Genomic DNA, 18,600 nt, shown 5'->3' with positions numbered 1-18,600 from the left:
GGGATTTCTCCCTAAGGTTGTGTCTTATCGCAACATTAATCAGGAGATTGTGGTTCCTTCCTTGTGTCCTAAACATTATTCTTTGAAGGAACGGTTACTTCATAACTTGGATGTGGTTCGAGCTTTGAAATTCTATCTTCAGGCTACGAAGGATTTCAGACAAACTTCCGCTTTATTTGTTGTCTATTTGGGAAAGCACAAGGGGCAGAAGGCTTCTTCCACTTCCCTATCCTTTTGGTAGAGGAGCATGATTCGCTTGGCTTATGAGACAGCTTGACATAAGACTCCTCAGAGGATTACGGCGCATTCATTTAGAGCTGTGGCTTCTTCTTGGGCCTTCAATAATGAGGTCTCTATGGAGCAGATTTGTAAGGCAGCTACCTGGTCCTCCTCACATACTTTTTCAAAGTTTTACAAATTTGATGTTTTAGCTTCGGCTGACGCAGCTTTTGGGAGAAAGGTTTTGAAGGCTGTGGTGCCCTCAGAATAGGGTCCGCCTCCTTTTTACCCTCCCGTTTTCATTCAGTGTCCTCAAAAGCTTGGGTATTTGTTTCCCACAAGTAATAAATTAAGCCGTGGACTCTCCTCGTATTAGATGAAAAACATAAATTATGCTTAACTGATAATTTCATTTCTATAGTTACGAGGAGATTCCACGGCTCCCGCCAGGTTCTCCGTTGGGTGGACCTAAATTCTTTTGTTTTTCTTCTGGCACCATTTATACCCTGATATTTCTCTTACTGTTCCTTGTTCCCTCTGCAGAATGACTGGGGGATGAGGGGAGTGGGGAAGGTATTTAAGCCTGGGGTGTCTTTGCCTCCTCCTGGTGACCAGGTTCTGTATTTCCCACAAGTAATGTATGAATGAAGCCGTTGACTCTCCTTGTAACAATGGAAATTAAATTATCAGGTAAGCATAATTTATGTTTTTATTACTTTCTGTGTTATTTCACAAGAAAGTGTCTAAACTTCCTGAAATTCAGAGTTTTTGTTCATGCTTTAGTCAGGATCCAGTGATTTAAACCAATTTCTCCTTTTGGAACCTTAATTTGTTTCTAAGAGTTTTATTAGCAGGCCTTTCCTTTTGAGTCTATGCATAATTTGGACTTTCAGCTTCTGTCTTGGAATGTATTTTTCTTTTAGCTGTATCTTCTGCCAGAAGAGTTTCTGAGCTGTGTGCTCTTTCTTACAAGCATCCTTATCTCCTTATTTCACCGGTATAAGGCGGTATAAGAGGTTGTTTTTTTTTTCCCTAAAATTATAGTTTCTTCTTTTTCCTTTTTCATTAAATTCTAATGGGAGGCTTCTTTATAATTTAAATATAGTGAGAGTTTTAAAATTCTGCTTACAAGCTCCTGGGGATTTAAGTCAAACCTCTAATTTGTTTATTTATGTCTCAGGTCCACACTAAGGCCAGAGACATTTCTTGTCTATATCTCTGGTTTCACAAGGCTTATTTCAAGTCAGAATAGTCTCCCCTAAAATGCATTACATCCCCCCCCCCCCCCATTTCCTGGGCTTTCTAAATGAGACATCTATATTGTTCAAATTTGCAAGGCAGCAACGTGTTTATCCTTACATTCCTTTATTATTTTCTACCACTTTTATGTTTTTGCTTCTTTTGCAGCATTTTTTGTTAGGAAATTCCTCCAAGCAGTAGTGCCTGTTAAATTAAGTGCCTGCCTTTCAAAAACTGTTTTATCCTGCCCAAATTACTCATGGACTCCACATCTTGGGTATTAGTTCTCAGAAGTAATGGCTTGTGAACTCTCACCACTTATATAATAGAACTAAATGTATGCTTACCTGGTATAAATCTCTTTGGAATTTCTTCATGGTGGTGAGAGTCCACAAGACCCGTCAAATTTTCTCTAATTTTATATAATTTTTTCTGTCGATAGTTCTAGTTTGCTCCTCATTTTTCCTGTTTTGTCCTCGCCTATCTTTCTACTTTCTTGGCTGTAAGTAAGTCTGGCATACCAGACAGGTGGAAGGTATTAAGTACTTTTGGATTTTAGGGAATCTTTGCCTCCTAGGCCAATACTTAGGTACTGAAATTTGCAATATGGGTGGTGGTTTCCATGAATAAAAATAGCTATATTTTTTATTATTGTATTTACCACCCCCATAAATACATGTATCTCCTACTACTTCCCCGCTAGAATACACTTACCTATGAGCGGCATGCTTTAGCTCTTTAATAGACTGCCAAGCTTAAAGAGACAGTCTACTCCAGAATTGTTATTGTTTAAAAAGATTGATAATCCCTTTATTACCCATTCCCCAGTTTTGCAAAACCAACACAGTTATATTAATATACTTTTTACCTCTGTGATTATCTTGTATCTAAGCCTCTGCAGACTGCTCCTTATCTCAGTTATATTAATATACTTTTTACCTCTGTGATTATCTTGTATCTAAGCCTCTGCAGACTGCTCCTTATCTCAGTTATATTATTATATTGATATACTTTTTACCTCTGTGATTACCTTGTATCTAACCCTCTGCAGGCTGCCCCTTATCTCAGTTATATTAATATACTTTTTACCTCTGTGTTTACCTTGTATCTAAGCCTATGCAGACTGCCCACCTTATTTCAGTTCTTTTGACAGACATGCATTTTAGCCAATCAGTGCTGACTCCAAGGGAGTAAGCACAATGTTATTTAAATGACACACAAGATAAGAGACATCCTTTTAGGGCTGAGAAATTAGCATATGAGCCTACCTAGGTTTAGCTTTCGACAAAAAATACTAAGAGAACAAAGCAAATGTGATGATAAAAGTAAATTGGAATGTTGTTTATAATTACATGTCCTATCTGAAGCATGCAAGTTTACATTTGACTACACTGTCTCTCTGTATTTCTGTATTGCTCTGCATGTTTATTTTCATTTATTGATTCACTCATTTTATAATGTTATTATGTGGCGGTAAATAAAATCTTATTAGTACAGAGCAGTTTATTTAACTCCTATGACTAAATATTGACTGCTATTTAGCTCTTGCCCTGCAGTAGAATCCTCTCATAATAAGTCTATCTGGTGCTTTGCTTCTCTTACCCTGTTAAATTGCTAGCGCGCAGGTATTTAGTGATCCTGTGGGATTCTCATGCTTCTTTTTTATCTGTTGCAGGCTCCATTCACCCCATTTATCACAGAGATGATGTACCAAAACCTGAAGTTATTGATAGATTTAACCTCCATGCAGGATAAAGACACTCAGAGTATCCACTATCTCATGCTCCCACCAGTCCGGTAATTACCCTACTGCAAAGTAACCGAAAAGACTGCACTGTTCATTGGTTTAACCCCTTAACGACCGAGGACGTGCAGGGTACGTCCTCAAAAAAAAGGCAGTTAACGCCTGAGGACGTACCCTGCACGTCCTCGGTGTGGAAAGCAGCTGGAAGCGATCCTGCTCGCTTCCAGCTGCTTTCCGGTTATTGCAGTCATGCCTCGATATGGAGGCATCCTGCAATAACCTTAAATGGCCATCCGATGCAGAGAGAGCCACTCTGTGGCCCTCTCTGCACCGGACATCGATGGCCGGTATCGTTGGTGGGTGGGAGCGGACTTGGGAGGCGGGTGGGCGGCCATCGATGCGCCGTGTAATGTGCAGGGGGGCGGGATCGGGGGCGGGACCGACGGGGGCACGCATGGGAGCGGCGGGCGGGCGTGTGCACGGGGCGGGAGCGGGAGGGAACCGCTACACTACAGAAAAAAAATCTGAAAATAGCTATAATAAATGAGAAAAGAAAAATGTTATGTAAAGTTTCTAAGTGATCTGCAACTGGTGGGAGGTTGGTGGGGAAGCTACTCTACAGAAAAGGGGATTTAAAAAAAAAAAAGATTCCTTTTTTTACTAAACTGGGTACTGGCAGACAGCTGCCAGTACCCAAGATGGCGCCCGCTAAGGCAGAGGGGGAGGGTTAGAGAGCTGTTTGGTGTGGGATCAGTGAGGTTGGGGGTAAGGGGGATAGTACAAAGCAGCATATGTAAATATGCTAAAAAAAAACACAAATATACATTTTATTTTAGTACTGGCAGAGTTTCTGCCAGTACTTAAGATGGCGGGGACAATTGTGGGGTGGGGGAGGGAAGGGAGCTGTTTGGGAGGGATCAGGGGGTCTGATGTTTCAGGTGGGAGGCTGAGCTCTACACTAAAGCTAAATTTAACCCTGCAAGCTCCCTACAAGCTACATAATTAACCCCTTCACTGCTAGCCATAATACACGTGTGATGTGCATCGGCATTTAGTGGCCTTCTAATTAACAAAAAGCAACGCCAAAGCCATATATGTCTGCTATTTCTGAACAAAGGGGATCCCAGAGAAGCATTTACAACCATTTGTGCCATAATTGCACAAGCTGTTTGTAAATGATTTCAGTGAGAAACCTAAAATTGTGAAAAATTTAACTTTTTTTTTTTAATTTAATCGCATTTACGGTGAAATGGTGGCATGAAATATACCAAAATGGGCCTAGATCAATACTTTGGGTTGTCTACTACACTAAAGCTACAATTATCCCAAAAAGCTCCCTACATGCTCCCTAATTAACCCCTTCACTGATGGGCATAATACACGTGTGGTGCGCAGTGGCATTTAGTGGCCTTCTAATTACCAAAAAGCAACGCCAAAGCCATATATGTCTGCTATTTCTGAACAAAGGGGATCCCAGAGAAGAATTTACAACCATTTATGCCATAATTGCACAAGCTGTTTGTAAATAATTTCAGTGAGAAACCAAAAGTTTGTGAAAAAATTTGTGAAAAAGTGAACGATTTCTTCTGTTAAGTGTGATCAGTCCACGGGTCATCATTACTTCTGGGATATTACTCCTCCCCAACAGGAAGTGCAAGAGGATTCACCCAGCAGAGCTGCATATAGCTCCTCCCCTCTACGTCACTCCCAGTCATTCTCTTGCACCCAACGACTAGATAGGATGTGTGAGAGGACTATGGTGATTATACTTAGTTTTATATCTTCAATCAAAAGTTTGTTATTTTAAAATAGCACCGGAGTGTGTTATTACCTCTCTGGCAGAGTTTGAAGAAGAATCTACCAGAGTTTTGCTATGATTTTAGCCGGAGTAGTTAAGATCATATTGCTGTTCTCGGCCATCTGAGGAGTGAGGTAAACTTCAGATCAGGGGACAGCGGGCAGATGAATCTGCATAGAGGTATGTAGCAGTTTTTATTTTCTGACAATGGAATTGATGAGAAAATCCTGCCATACCGATATAATGTCATGTATGTATACTTTACACTTCAGTATTCTGGGGAATGGTACTTCACTAGAATTACACTGTAAGAAATACATAAAGCTGTTTAATAACTAGAGATTATGTTTAACGTTTTTGCTGGAATGTAAAATCGTTTTCATTTGCTGAGGTACTGTGTGAATAAATGTTTGGGCACTATTTTTCCACTTGGCAGTTGCTTAATCTGTTTTTCTGACAGTTTCTGTTCCCCCTCACTGCTGTGTGTGAGGGGGAGGGGCCGTTTTTTGGCGCTTTTTCTATGCATCAAATATTTCAGTCAGCAACTCATTGTATTCCCTGCATGATCCGGTTCATCTCTACAGAGCTCAGGGGTCTTCAAAACTTATTTTGAGGGAGGTAATTTCTCTCAGCAGAGCTGTGAGAATTATAGTTTGACTGAGATAAAAAACGTTTATTCTGTAATTTGTTTCCTGCTTTCAGAATTTGTTATCTTTGCTAATGGGATTAAACCTTTGCTAAAGTTGTGTTGTTTACAAGGATTGAGGCTATAACTGTTTCAATTTATTAATTTTCAACTGTCATAGATCTTCTGTGCTTCTTAAAGGCACAGTACATTTTAATATTATTCTAATTGAATTGTATTTCCAAGTTGCAAGTTTATTTGCTAGTGTGTTAAACATGTCTGATTCAGAGGATGATACCTGTGTCATTTGTTGCAATGCCAAAGTGGAGCCCAATAGAAATTTATGTACTAACTGTATTGATGCTACTTTAAATAAAAGTCAATCTGTACAAATTGAACAAATTTCACCAAACAACGAGGGGAGAGTTATGCCGACTAACTCGCCTCACGTGTCAGTACCTACATCTCCCGCTCAGAGGGAGGTGCGTGATATTGTAGCGCCGAGTACATCTGGGCGGCCATTACAAATCACATTACAGGATATGGCTACTGTTATGACTGAGGTTTTGGCTAAATTACCAGAACTAAGAGGTAAGCGTGATCACTCTGGGGTGAGAACAGAGTGCGCTGATAATATTAGGGCCATGTCAGACACTGCGTCACAGGTGGCAGAACATGAGGACGGAGAACTTCATTCTGTGGGTGACGGTTCTGATCCAAACAGACTGGATTCAGATATTTCAAATTTTAAATTTAAACTGGAAAACCTCCGTGTATTACTAGGGGAGGTGTTAGCGGCTCTGAATGATTGTAACACAGTTGCAATACCAGAGAAAATGTGTAGGTTGGATAAATATTTTGCGGTACCGACGAGTACTGAGGTTTTTCCTATACCTAAGAGACTTACTGAAATTGTTACTAAGGAGTGGGATAGACCCGGTGTGCCGTTCTCACCCCCTCCGATATTTAGAAAAATGTTTCCAATAGACGCCACCACAAGGGACTTATGGCAAACGGTCCCTAAGGTGGAGGGAGCAGTTTCTACCTTAGCTAAGCGTACCACTATCCCTGTGGAGGATAGCTGTGCTTTTTCAGATCCAATGGATAAAAAGTTAGAGGGGTACCTTAAGAAAATGTTTGTTCAACAAGGTTTTATATTGCAACCCCTTGCATGCATTGCGCCGATCACGGCTGCAGCGGCATTCTGGATTGAGTCTCTGGAAGAGAACATTGGTTCAGCTACTCTGGACGACATTACGGACAGGCTTAGAGTCCTTAAACTAGCTAATTCATTCATTTCGGAGGCCGTAGTACATCTTACTAAACTTACGGCGAAGAATTCAGGATTCGCCATTCAGGCACGCAGGGCGCTGTGGCTAAAATCCTGGTCAGCTGATGTTACTTCTAAGTCTAAATTGCTTAATATACCTTTCAAAGGGCAGACCTTATTCGGGCCCGGGTTGAAAGAGATTATCGCTGACATTACAGGAGGTAAAGGCCATGCCCTGCCTCAGGACAAAGCCAAAGCCAAGACTAGACAGTCTAATTTTCGTTCCTTTCATAATTTCAAAGCAGGAGCAGCATCAACTTCCTCTGCACCAAAACAGGAAGGAGCTGTTGCTCGCTACAGACAAGGCTGGAAACCTAACCAGTCCTGGAACAAGGGCAAGCAGACTAGGAAACCTGCTCCTGCCCCTAACACAGCATGAATTGAGGGCCCCCGATCCGGGATCGGATCTAGTGGGGGGCAGACTTTCTCTCTTCGCCCAGGCTTGGGCAAGAGATGTTCAGGATCCCTGGGCGCTAGAGATAATATCTCAGGGATACCTTCTGGACTTCAAATACTCTCCTCCAAGAGAGAGATTTCATCTGTCAAGATTGTCAACAATCCAGACAAAGAAAGAGGCGTTTCTACGCTGCGTACAAGAGCTCTTGTTAATGGGAGTAATCCATCCAGTTCCACGATCGGAACAGGGACAGGGGTTTTACTCAAATCTGTTTGTGGTTCCCAAAAAAGAGGGAACTTTCAGACCAATCCTGGACTTAAAGATCCTAAACAAATTCCTAAGAGTTCCATCGTTCAAGATGGAGACTATTCGGACAATTTTACCTATGATCCAAGAGGGTCAATACATGACCACTGTAGATTTAAAAGATGCTTACCTTCACATACCGATTCACAAAGATCATTATCGGTACCTAAGGTTTGCCTTCCTAGACAGGCATTACCAGTTTGTGGCTCTTCCATTCGGATTGGCTACAGCTCCAAGAATCTTCACAAAGGTTCTGGGTGCTCTTCTGGCGGTACTAAGACCGCGGGGAATCTCGGTAGCTCCATACCTAGACGACATTCTGATACAAGCTTCAAGCTTTCAAACTGCCAAGTCTCATACAGAGTTAGTGCTGGCATTTCTAAGGTCACATGGATGGAAGGTGAACGAAAAGAAAAGTTCACTCGTTCCACTCACAAGAGTTCCCTTCCTGGGGACTCTTATAGATTCTGTAGAAATGAAGATTTACCTGACAGAGGACAGGCTAACAAGACTTCAAAGTGCTTGCCGCACCCTTCATTCCATTCAACACCCGTCAGTGGCTCAATGCATGGAGGTAATCGGCTTAATGGTAGCGGCAATGGACATAGTACCCTTTGCACGCTTACACCTCAGACCACTGCAACTGTGCATGCTAAGTCAGTGGAATGGGGATTACTCAGACTTATCCCCTTCTCTGAATCTGGATCAAGAGACCAGAAATTCTCTTCTATGGTGGCTTTCTCGGCCACATCTGTCCAGGGGGATGCCATTCAGCAGACCAGACTGGACAATTGTAACAACAGACGCCAGCCTTCTAGGTTGGGGTGCCGTCTGGAATTCTCTGAAGGCTCAGGGACAATGGAGTCAGGAGGAGAGTCTCCTGCCAATATACATTCTGGAATTGAGAGCAGTTCTCAATGCCCTCCTGGCTTGGCCCCAGTTGACAACTCGGGGGTTCATCAGGTTTCAGTCGGACAACATCACGACTGTAGCTTACATCAACCATCAGGGAGGGACAAGAAGCTCCCTAGCTATGATGGAAGTATCAAAGATAATTTGCTGGGCAGAGTCTCACTCTTGCCACCTGTCAGCAATCCACATCCCGGGAGTGGAGAACTGGGAGGCGGATTTCTTAAGTCGTCAGACTTTTCATCCGGGGGAGTGGGAACTTCATCCGGAGGTCTTTGCCCAAATACTTCGACGTTGGGGCAAACCAGAGATAGATCTCATGGCGTCTCGACAGAACGCCAAGCTTCCTCGTTACGGGTCCAGATCCAGGGATCCAGGAGCAGTCCTGATAGATGCTCTGACAGCACCTTGGGACTTCAGGATGGCTTACGTGTTTCCACCCTTCCCGTTGCTTCCTCGATTGATTGCCAGAATCAAACAAGAGAGAGCATCAGTGATTCTAATAGCACCTGCGTGGCCACGCAGGACTTGGTATGCAGACCTGGTGGACATGTCATCCTGTCCACCTTGGTCTCTACCTCTGAAACAGGACCTTCTGATACAGGGTCCCTTCAAACATCAAAATCTAACTTCTCTGAAGCTGACTGCTTGGAAATTGAACGCTTGATTTTATCAAGACGTGGATTTTCTGAGTCAGTTATTGATACCTTAATACAGGCTAGGAAACCTGTTACCAGAAAGATTTACCATAAGATATGGCGTAAATACCTATATTGGTGTGAATCCAAAGGTTACTCTTGGAGTAAGGTTAGGATTCCTAGGATATTGTCTTTTCTACAAGAAGGTTTAGAAAAGGGTTTATCTGCTAGTTCATTAAAGGGACAGATCTCAGCTCTGTCCATTCTGTTACACAAACGTCTGTCAGAAGTTCCTGACGTCCAGGCTTTTTGTCAGGCTTTGGCCAGAATTAAGCCTGTGTTTAAAACTGTTGCTCCACCATGGAGTTTAAACCTTGTTCTTAATGTTTTACAGGGCGTTCCGTTTGAACCCCTTCATTCCATTGATATAAAGTTGTTATCTTGGAAAGTTCTATTTTTAATGGCTATTTCCTCGGCTCGAAGAGTCTCTGAATTATCAGCCTTACATTGTGATTCTCCTTATTTGATTTTTCATTCGGATAAGGTAGTCCTGCGTACTAAACCTGGGTTCTTACCTAAGGTAGTTACTAACAGGAATATCAATCAAGAGATTGTTGTTCCTTCTTTATGCCCAAATCCTTCTTCAAAGAAGGAACGTCTACTGCACAACCTGGATGTAGTCCGTGCTCTAAAATTTTACTTACAGGCAACTAAGGAATTTCGACAAACGTCTTCTCTGTTTGTCATTTACTCTGGGCAGAGGAGAGGTCAAAAAGCTTCCGCTACCTCTCTTTCTTTTTGGCTTCGTAGCATAATTCGTTTAGCTTATGAGACTGCTGGACAGCAGCCTCCTGAAAGAATTACAGCTCATTCTACTAGAGCTGTGGCTTCCACTTGGGCCTTCAAGAATGAGGCCTCTGTTGAACAGATTTGCAAGGCTGCAACTTGGTCTTCGCTTCATACTTTTTCCAAATTTTACAAATTTGACACTTTTGCTTCATCGGAGGCTATTTTTGGGAGAAAGGTTCTTCAGGCAGTGGTTCCTTCTGTATAAAGAGCCTGCCTATCCCTCCCGTCATCCGTGTACTTTTGCTTTGGTATTGGTATCCCAGAAGTAATGATGACCCGTGGACTGATCACACTTAACAGAAGAAAACATAATTTATGCTTACCTGATAAATTCCTTTCTTCTGTAGTGTGATCAGTCCACGGCCCGCCCTGTTTTTAAGGCAGGTAAATATTTTTTAATTTATACTCCAGTCACCACTTCACCCTTGGCTTTTCCTTTCTCGTTGGTCCTTGGTCGAATGACTGGGAGTGACGTAGAGGGGAGGAGCTATATGCAGCTCTGCTGGGTGAATCCTCTTGCACTTCCTGTTGGGGAGGAGTAATATCCCAGAAGTAATGATGACCCGTGGACTGATCATACTACAGAAGAAAGGAATTTATCAGGTAAGCATAAATTATGTTTTTTTGTATTTGATCGCATTTGACGGTGAAATGGTGGCATGAAATATACCAAAATGGGTCTAGATCAATACTTTGGGATGTCTTCTAAAAAGAAATATATACATGTTAATGGATATTCAGGGATTCCTGAAAGATATTATTGTTCCAATGTAACTAGCGCTAATTTTGAAAAAATAATGGTTTGGAAATAGCAAAGTGTTACTTGTATTTATGGCCCTATAACTTACAAAAAAAGCAAAGAAGATGTAAACATTGGGTATTTCTAAACTCAGGACAAAATTTAGAAACTTTTTAGCATGGGTGGTTTTTGGTGGTAGTAGATATGTAACAGATTTTGGGGGTCAAAGTTAGAAAAAGTGTGTTTTTTTCCATTTTTTCCTCATATTTTATAATTTTTTTTATAGTAAATTATAAGATATGATGAAAATAATGGTATCTTTAGAAAGTCAATTTAATGGCGAGAAAAACGGTATATAATATGTGTGGGTACAGTAAATGAGTAAGAGGAAAATTACAGCTAAACACAAACACAGCAAAAATTTAAAAATAGCCTTGGTCCCAAATGGTCAGAAAATGGAAAAGTGCTGTGGTCATTCAAGGGTTAATCCCATGGCGAGGCAGAACCGACTACAGAATGTAGAAATGCATTGCATCGCTCTGGTTGGCAAGGGGTTAACTGGTCATACTTCTGCCTTTAGGCAATGAGCTCTATTTGTAATATTATTTAACTTATATTTAGGGAGAATTTGATAGACAAGAAGATTGAGAGTGCCGTCTCCCGCATGCAGTCTGTTATCGAGCTTGGCCGTGTGATCCGTGACCGAAAGACTCTTCCAATTAAGGTCAGTCTGTTTAACATTTTTTAATTTTATTAGTGATTATATATTTATACCTTGTATCCTGCCTGGTAAATCATTCAGCATTATATTTCTGCTATTACAGTACCCACTGAAAGAAGTGATCGTAATTCATCAGGACCCCGAGGCCCTAGCAGACATCCGATCCCTAGAAAAGTATATTCTTGAGGTGAGCAGGGAAAGGGTTAAACACTTGACATTTCCCTGTTATGTTGTAAAAATAAAATACTTTTTCTTTTTTTTTTCTGGGGTAAAGGGGCTGAGTTGAGGGGGTGGGTTGCCTTTAAATTCACCAATGCAAATTAGGTTCTTTGATGTTCCACTGAATTATCTACATTTCAAATTATTAATTAGCTATATGACATTTAAGTTTTTAATTGCTGGAGGAGAGTTATTTATAGAAAGCTTGATAATTCTCTCCATCCTGTGCATTTTTGTCAATTATATATTGGTATTTTGGCTAATATACTATTCCCTTTTTAGCTCATTTGTAAACTGAGATCCAATTTTTATGACTTGCTTATTTCCACAATATTTGAACCACAAGAGTGTTTTGGGAAATGAATTATTCATAGTTGAATCTCTTAAATTCCCTTGCAAAAAAATTGCGCGATTTTAATCTTCCTTCTTCGTACTAGATGGTCCAAGACCAGTGACCCTTCATGAGAGGTCTTGTCTTACATGTGGTTTTGTTGTTTCCTGCGCAGGAACTGAATGTTCGACAGGTGACGTTTACTACAAACAAGGATAAGTATGGCGTCCGCTTGAGAGCGGAACCAGACCACATGGTTCTTGGAAAGCGATTGAAAGGGGCATTTAAATCCATTATGGCTGCCATCAAGGAGCTGAAGAGTGATCAGTTAGAGGAATTTCAGAAGAGCGGTATGTAATCAGAGAAATCTTATCTTTCTTATAAGTATTTTGTTGTCTACTGGTAGGACAAAATATTTTTGATTGCTCTAGAAAAAAAAGTTTACTTTTTTTTTTATTCTTGGTAGGGATCACTGAACTGACTCAATGTAGTTTTGTATTTAATAATAATTTTATATTTTGTAGTATGACAGAGAATATAAAGTTAGCCAAGTAATTACACAGAGCTACCATGATATATGACAATAAATGATGAATAAGTTCTTGAGTATTAGAGCATGATGTATGTCTTGTTACAGTAACAATATAATATAACTGAGATATTCCTTGGCTTTAAGTGGGATCTGGCTGTTGGGCATTGCTATGTCATGCCTTTTAGCAGCCCTCACTGTCAACATAGGGGTTTATATACTGTAGATATATATCCTGTAAAGGGGTCAACACAATTTTATTTAAAACTTAACAAAATGTTTTGTTTTTATCAACTCTTGGACTTTTGGTTCAATCAGTATTGTGTTTATGGTAATCTACAAATGTAGATGTAGCAAATGTAGGTTAATGAGCCACCCAGATGTCTGGTTCAGTTGTATTTATTTGCCACACAGGCTCTATAGTGGTGCAGGGGGAGGAGCTGCACGAAGATGACCTCCGACTGCTCTACACCTTTGATAAAATTGCTGGAGAAGACGCTCAGTATGAGGCTCATTCTGATGCCCAGGTACCTAACATCCACTCTATATTTACAGGACTGGTGGGTTTGGTCCTACAGGTACAAATCCCCATATTTAGAATTCCAAAATCCTTTTTTTCATTAATATTCTTTACAAAATAAAATTATTTAACCCTTTGAGTGCAAATTGTCCCAGTCAGGTGCTGACGACGGCTCAGAGCCGTCGCTAGCACTCACCCACCTTGAGGGCAATCTGGGACTCCCACCTACTCCCACCCCGGCGATCTGGCCTGAATAGTGAGAGGCATTGCCAGGGCTTCACGATTCGTGTGGTGACGTCACGTGCAATGACGTGATGATGTCACTGCGCAACTTTATTTAAAATTAACAATGGACAATATAGGGAAATGGGGACATGCTCTTTAGAAGCCTATTTCTCAGGCATCTAAGCAGCCACAGACCCACCGTTGGAAAGGTAATCGACTAAGCTTTCCAACAGTATAAGTCTGGGAGATCTGGAAAAAAGGCAAAAAATAAATATATATTTCTCCAACATAGGTGTGTCCGGTCCACGGCGTCATCCTTACTTGTGGGATATTCTCTTCCCCAACAGGAAATGGCAAAGAGCCCAGCAAAGCTGGTCACATGATCCCTCCTAGGCTCCGCCTACCCCAGTCATTCTCTTTGCCGTTGTACAGGCAACATCTCCACGGAGATGGCTTAGAGTTTTTTAGTGAGCAAAGGCTCACACGGACATTGCCCTGGCCTTTCTCAGATCTCACGGGTGGAAAGTGAACGTGGAAAAGAGTTCTCTATCCCCGTCAACAAGGGTTCCCTTCTTGGGAACAATAATAGACTCCTTAGAAATGAGGATTTTTCTGACAGAGGCCAGAAAAACAAAGCTTCTAGACTCTTGTCGGATACTTCATTCCGTTCCTCTTCCTTCCATAGCTCAGTGCATGGAAGTGATCGGGTTGATGGTAGCGGCAATGGACATAGTTCCTTTTGCGCGCATTCATCTAAGACCATTACAACTGTGCATGCTCAGTCAGTGGAATGGGGACTATACAGACTTGTCTCCGAAGATACAAGTAAATCAGAGGACCAGAGACTCACTCCGTTGGTGGCTGTCCCTGGACAACCTGTCACAAGGGATGACATTCCGCAGACCAGAGTGGGTCATTGTCACGACCGACGCCAGTCTGATGGGCTGGGGCGCGGTCTGGGGATCCCTGAAAGCTCAGGGTCTTTGGTCTCGGGAAGAATCTCTTCTACCGATAAATATTCTGGAACTGAGAGCGATATTCAATGCTCTCAAGGCTTGGCCTCAGCTAGCGAGGGCCAAGTTCATACGGTTTCAATCAGACAACATGACAACTGTTGCGTACATCAACCATCAGGGGGGAACAAGGAGTTCCCTAGCGATGGAAGAAGTGACCAAAATCATTCTATGGGCGGAGTCTCACTCCTGCCACCTGTCTGCTATCCACATCCCAGGAGTGGAAAATTGGGAAGCGGATTTTCTGAGTCGTCAGACATTGCATCCGGGGGAGTGGGAACTCCATCCGGAAATCTTTGCCCAAGTCACTCAGCTGTGGGGCATTCCAGACATGGATCTGATGGCCTCTCGTCAGAACTTCAAAGTTCCTTGCTACGGGTCCAGATCCAGGGATCCCAAGGCGGCTCTAGTGGATGCACTAGTAGCACCTTGGACCTTCAAACTAGCTTATGTGTTCCCGCCGTTTCCTCTCATCCCCAGGCTGGTAGCCAGGGTCAATCAGGAGAGGGCGTCGGTGATCTTGATAGCTCCTGCGTGGCCACGCAGGACTTGGTATGCAGATCTGGTGAATATGTCATCGGCTCCACCTTGGAAGCTACCTTTGAGACGGGACCTTCTTGTTCAGGGTCCGTTCGAACATCCGAATCTGGTTTCACTCCAGCTGACTGCTTGGAGATTGAACGCTTGATTTTATCGAAGCGAGGGTTCTCAGATTCTGTTATTGATACTCTTGTTCAGGCCAGAAAGCCTGTAACTAGAAAGATTTACCTCAAAATTTGGAAAAAATATATCTGTTGGTGTGAATCTAAAGGATTCTCTTGGGACAAGGTTAAGATTCCTAGGATTCTATCCTTCCTTCAAGAAGGATTGGAAAAAGGATTATCTGCAAGTTCCCTGAAGGGACAGATTTCTGCCTTGTCGGTGTTACTTCACAAAAAACTGGCTGCTGTGCCAGATGTTCAAGCCTTTGTTCAGGCTCTGGTTAGAATTAAGCCTGTTTACAAACCTTTGACTCCTCCTTGGAGTCTCAATTTAGTTCTTTCAGTTCTTCAGGGGGTTCCGTTTGAACCCTTGCATTCCGTTGATATTAAGTTATTATCTTGGAAAGTTTTGTTTTTAGCTGCAATTTCTTCTGCTAGAAGAGTTTCAGAATTATCTGCTCTGCAGTGTTCTCCTCCTTATCTGGTGTTCCATGCAGATAAGGTGGTTTTACGTACTAAACCTGGTTTTCTTCCAAAGGTTGTTTCTAACAAAAACATTAACCAGGAGATTATCGTACCTTCTCTGTGTCCGAAACCAGTTTCAAAGAAGGAACGTTTGTTGCACAATTTGGATGTTGTTCGCGCTCTAAAATTCTATTTAGATGCTACAAAGGATTTTAGACAAACATCTTCCTTGTTTGTTGTTTATTCTGGTAAAAGGAGAGGTCAAAAAGCAACTTCTACCTCTCTCTCTTTTTGGATTAAAAGCATCATCAGATTGGCTTACGAGACTGCCGGACGGCAGCCTCCCGAAAGAATCACAGCTCATTCCACTAGGGCTGTGGCTTCCACATGGGCCTTCAAGAACGAGGCTTCTGTTGATCAGATATGTAGGGCAGCGACTTGGTCTTCACTGCACACTTTTACCAAATTTTACAAGTTTGATACTTTTGCTTCTTCTGAGGCTATTTTTGGGAGAAAGGTTTTGCAAGCCGTGGTGCCTTCCATTTAGGTGACCTGATTTGCTCCCTCCCTTCATCCGTGTCCTAAAGCTTTGGTATTGGTTCCCACAAGTAAGGATGACGCCGTGGACCGGACACACCTATGTTGGAGAAAACAGAATTTATGTTTACCTGATAAATTACTTTCTCCAACGGTGTGTCCGGTCCACGGCCCGCCCTGGTTTTTTTAATCAGGTCTGATAATTTATTTTCTTTAACTACAGTCACCACGGTACCATATGGTTTCTCCTATGCAAATATTCCTCCTTAACGTCGGTCGAATGACTGGGGTAGGCGGAGCCTAGGAGGGATCATGTGACCAGCTTTGCTGGGCTCTTTGCCATTTCCTGTTGGGGAAGAGAATATCCCACAAGTAAGGATGACGCCGTGGACCGGACACACCGTTGGAGAAAGTAATTTATCAGGTAAACATAAATTCTGTTTTTAAAAAAGTTTAAAAAAAAAAAAAAAAAAAAAGCTAAAATCCAGCTTAGCAGCCAAAGGGTTAAATAACACACTTACCCCCCCCCCCCCTTCCCCCATCAAGTCAAAAACTTCTCTTCTTACATCTTTGGTTTGTTTTTGTGTTATAAAATGCAACTATTACTTTTCTGATTACAGTGCTGTACTATCTCTCTGATGGTACAATGTATACAAAAGTATTAAACATGATACAAAACTACCTTTAGGTTACATGTGTAAGCTCTATTGTGACATGTAATTTTTACCTTTCCGATTACAGTACTGTACTGATGGTACTATGTATACAATTGTATTACAAATGATATAAACTACCTTTAGGTCATATGTATAAGCTGTATTGTGACAGTAATTATTACCTTTCTGATTATAGTACTGTACTGATGGTACTATGTATACAATTGTATTACAAATGATATAAACTACCTTTCTTTCATGTAATTAGCTAGAGTCCATGAGCTAGGGACGTATGGGATATACATTCCTACCAGGAGGGGCAAAGTTTCCCAAAACCTCAAAAATGCCTATAAATACACCCCTCACCACACCCACAATTCAGTTTTACAAACTTTGCCTCCCATGGAGATGGTGAAGTAAGTTTGTGCTAGATTCTACGTTGATATGCGCTTCGCAGCAGGCTGGAGCCCGGTTTTCCTCTCAGAGTGCAGTGAATGCCAGAGGGATGTGAAGAGAGTATTGCCTATTTGAATACAATGGTCTTCCTCTAGGGGATCTATTTCATAGGTTCTCTGTTATCGGTCGTAGAGATTTCTTCTCCTACCTCCCTTTTCAGATCGATGATATACCCTTATATACCATTACCTCTACTGATTCTCGTTTCAGTACTGGTTTGGCTATCTACTATATGTAGATGAGTGTCTTAGGGTAAGTAAGTCTTATTTTATTTATGACACTCTAAGCTATGGTTGGGCATTTTACATATAAAGTTCTAAATATATGTGTTTAAACTTATATTTGCCATGATTCAGGATAATCAGTATTCCTTTATTCAGACTGTCAGTTTCATTTTTTGGGATAATGCATATGAATACATTTTTTTCTTACCTTAAAATTATTTTCAATTGACTTTTTTCCCTGCGTGCTGTTAGGCTCGCAGGGGCTCAAATGCTTCAATTTATTGCGTCATTCTTGGCGCAAAATTTTGTAATTTCCGGCGCTTTAATTGATGCCGGAAGTTTATTCGTGGTTGCGTCATTTTTGACGTTTGTGTTTCAGACGTTCTTTTGGGCCAAAAAATGTGGGCGTCGTTTTTTTTCGCCGTCAGAGGATGTGGCGTCATTCTTGGCGCCAATAATGTGGGCGTCATTCTTGTTTTCATTTTTTTCCACATTATTTAAGTCTCACTTTTTCATTGCTTCTGGTTGCTAGAGGCTTGTTCATTTGGCATTTTTTCCCATTCCTGAAACTGTCATTTAAGGAATTTGATAATTTTGCTTTATATGTTGTTTTTTCTATTACATATTGCAAGATGTCTCAACCTGACCCTGGATCAGAATCTACTTCTGGAAAGACGCTGCCTGATTCTGGTTCTACCAAAGTTAAAGTGAAGGTAAAGTTTATTAAATTAGAGTATATGAATGATTTATTTGACCATATAATAAGCTAATCGCTAACTTTATTTAATATATATTTTTATATTTTTAATGTATTTATATCTATATATTTCCCTACCGCGTCTAAGATATCTCCTCCCAACCTCTATTTCCGGATACTAGGTGCTGTGACGTATAGAGCGGTCCCACCCGCTCTATACGTAAGATCAGAAGCGTGTTACATTCAAAATGCGCATGCGCAAATTGACTATCAATCACTAATGCGCATGCGATAGTCGGCGAAACAGATTAAAAAAAAGGGGAACGCGCTTCTACTCAGAAATGAAGACTGTAGCGCATGAGCATAGCATCAAGTAGGCGGATGACGTGTGGTCACGGCCGCCTATCGGCCAGATTTTCAACTGGCTGATCGAAAAACGTGACCAGGATATTAAAAAAAAAAAAAAAAAAAACGGGTTGATTTGGCGGAGCTGAAAAAGGGGATCTAAAACCA

At 41.5% G+C, this 18,600-nt stretch overlaps 1 protein-coding gene across 1 annotated transcript in view; it reads left to right on the top strand.

The window, feature by feature from the left end:
- Positions 1–18,600, top strand: part of IARS1 (isoleucyl-tRNA synthetase 1) — a 299,311-nt gene that overhangs the window by 234,537 nt on the left and 46,174 nt on the right. Inside the window, exons 23-27 of the mRNA XM_053721177.1 lie at positions 3,134–3,255; positions 11,415–11,517; positions 11,618–11,701; positions 12,240–12,414; positions 13,008–13,120. Coding sequence (XP_053577152.1) covers positions 3,134–3,255; positions 11,415–11,517; positions 11,618–11,701; positions 12,240–12,414; positions 13,008–13,120 — 597 coding nt within the window. The remainder of the gene's footprint in view (positions 1–3,133; positions 3,256–11,414; positions 11,518–11,617; positions 11,702–12,239; positions 12,415–13,007; positions 13,121–18,600) is intronic.

Source organism: Bombina bombina, chromosome 7, assembly GCF_027579735.1.
Source record: "Bombina bombina isolate aBomBom1 chromosome 7, aBomBom1.pri, whole genome shotgun sequence".
Lineage (NCBI taxonomy): Eukaryota > Metazoa > Chordata > Amphibia > Anura > Bombinatoridae > Bombina > Bombina bombina.
The sequence above is the reverse complement of the archived record's forward strand: the minus strand, read 5'-3'. Positions and strand labels throughout refer to the sequence as shown.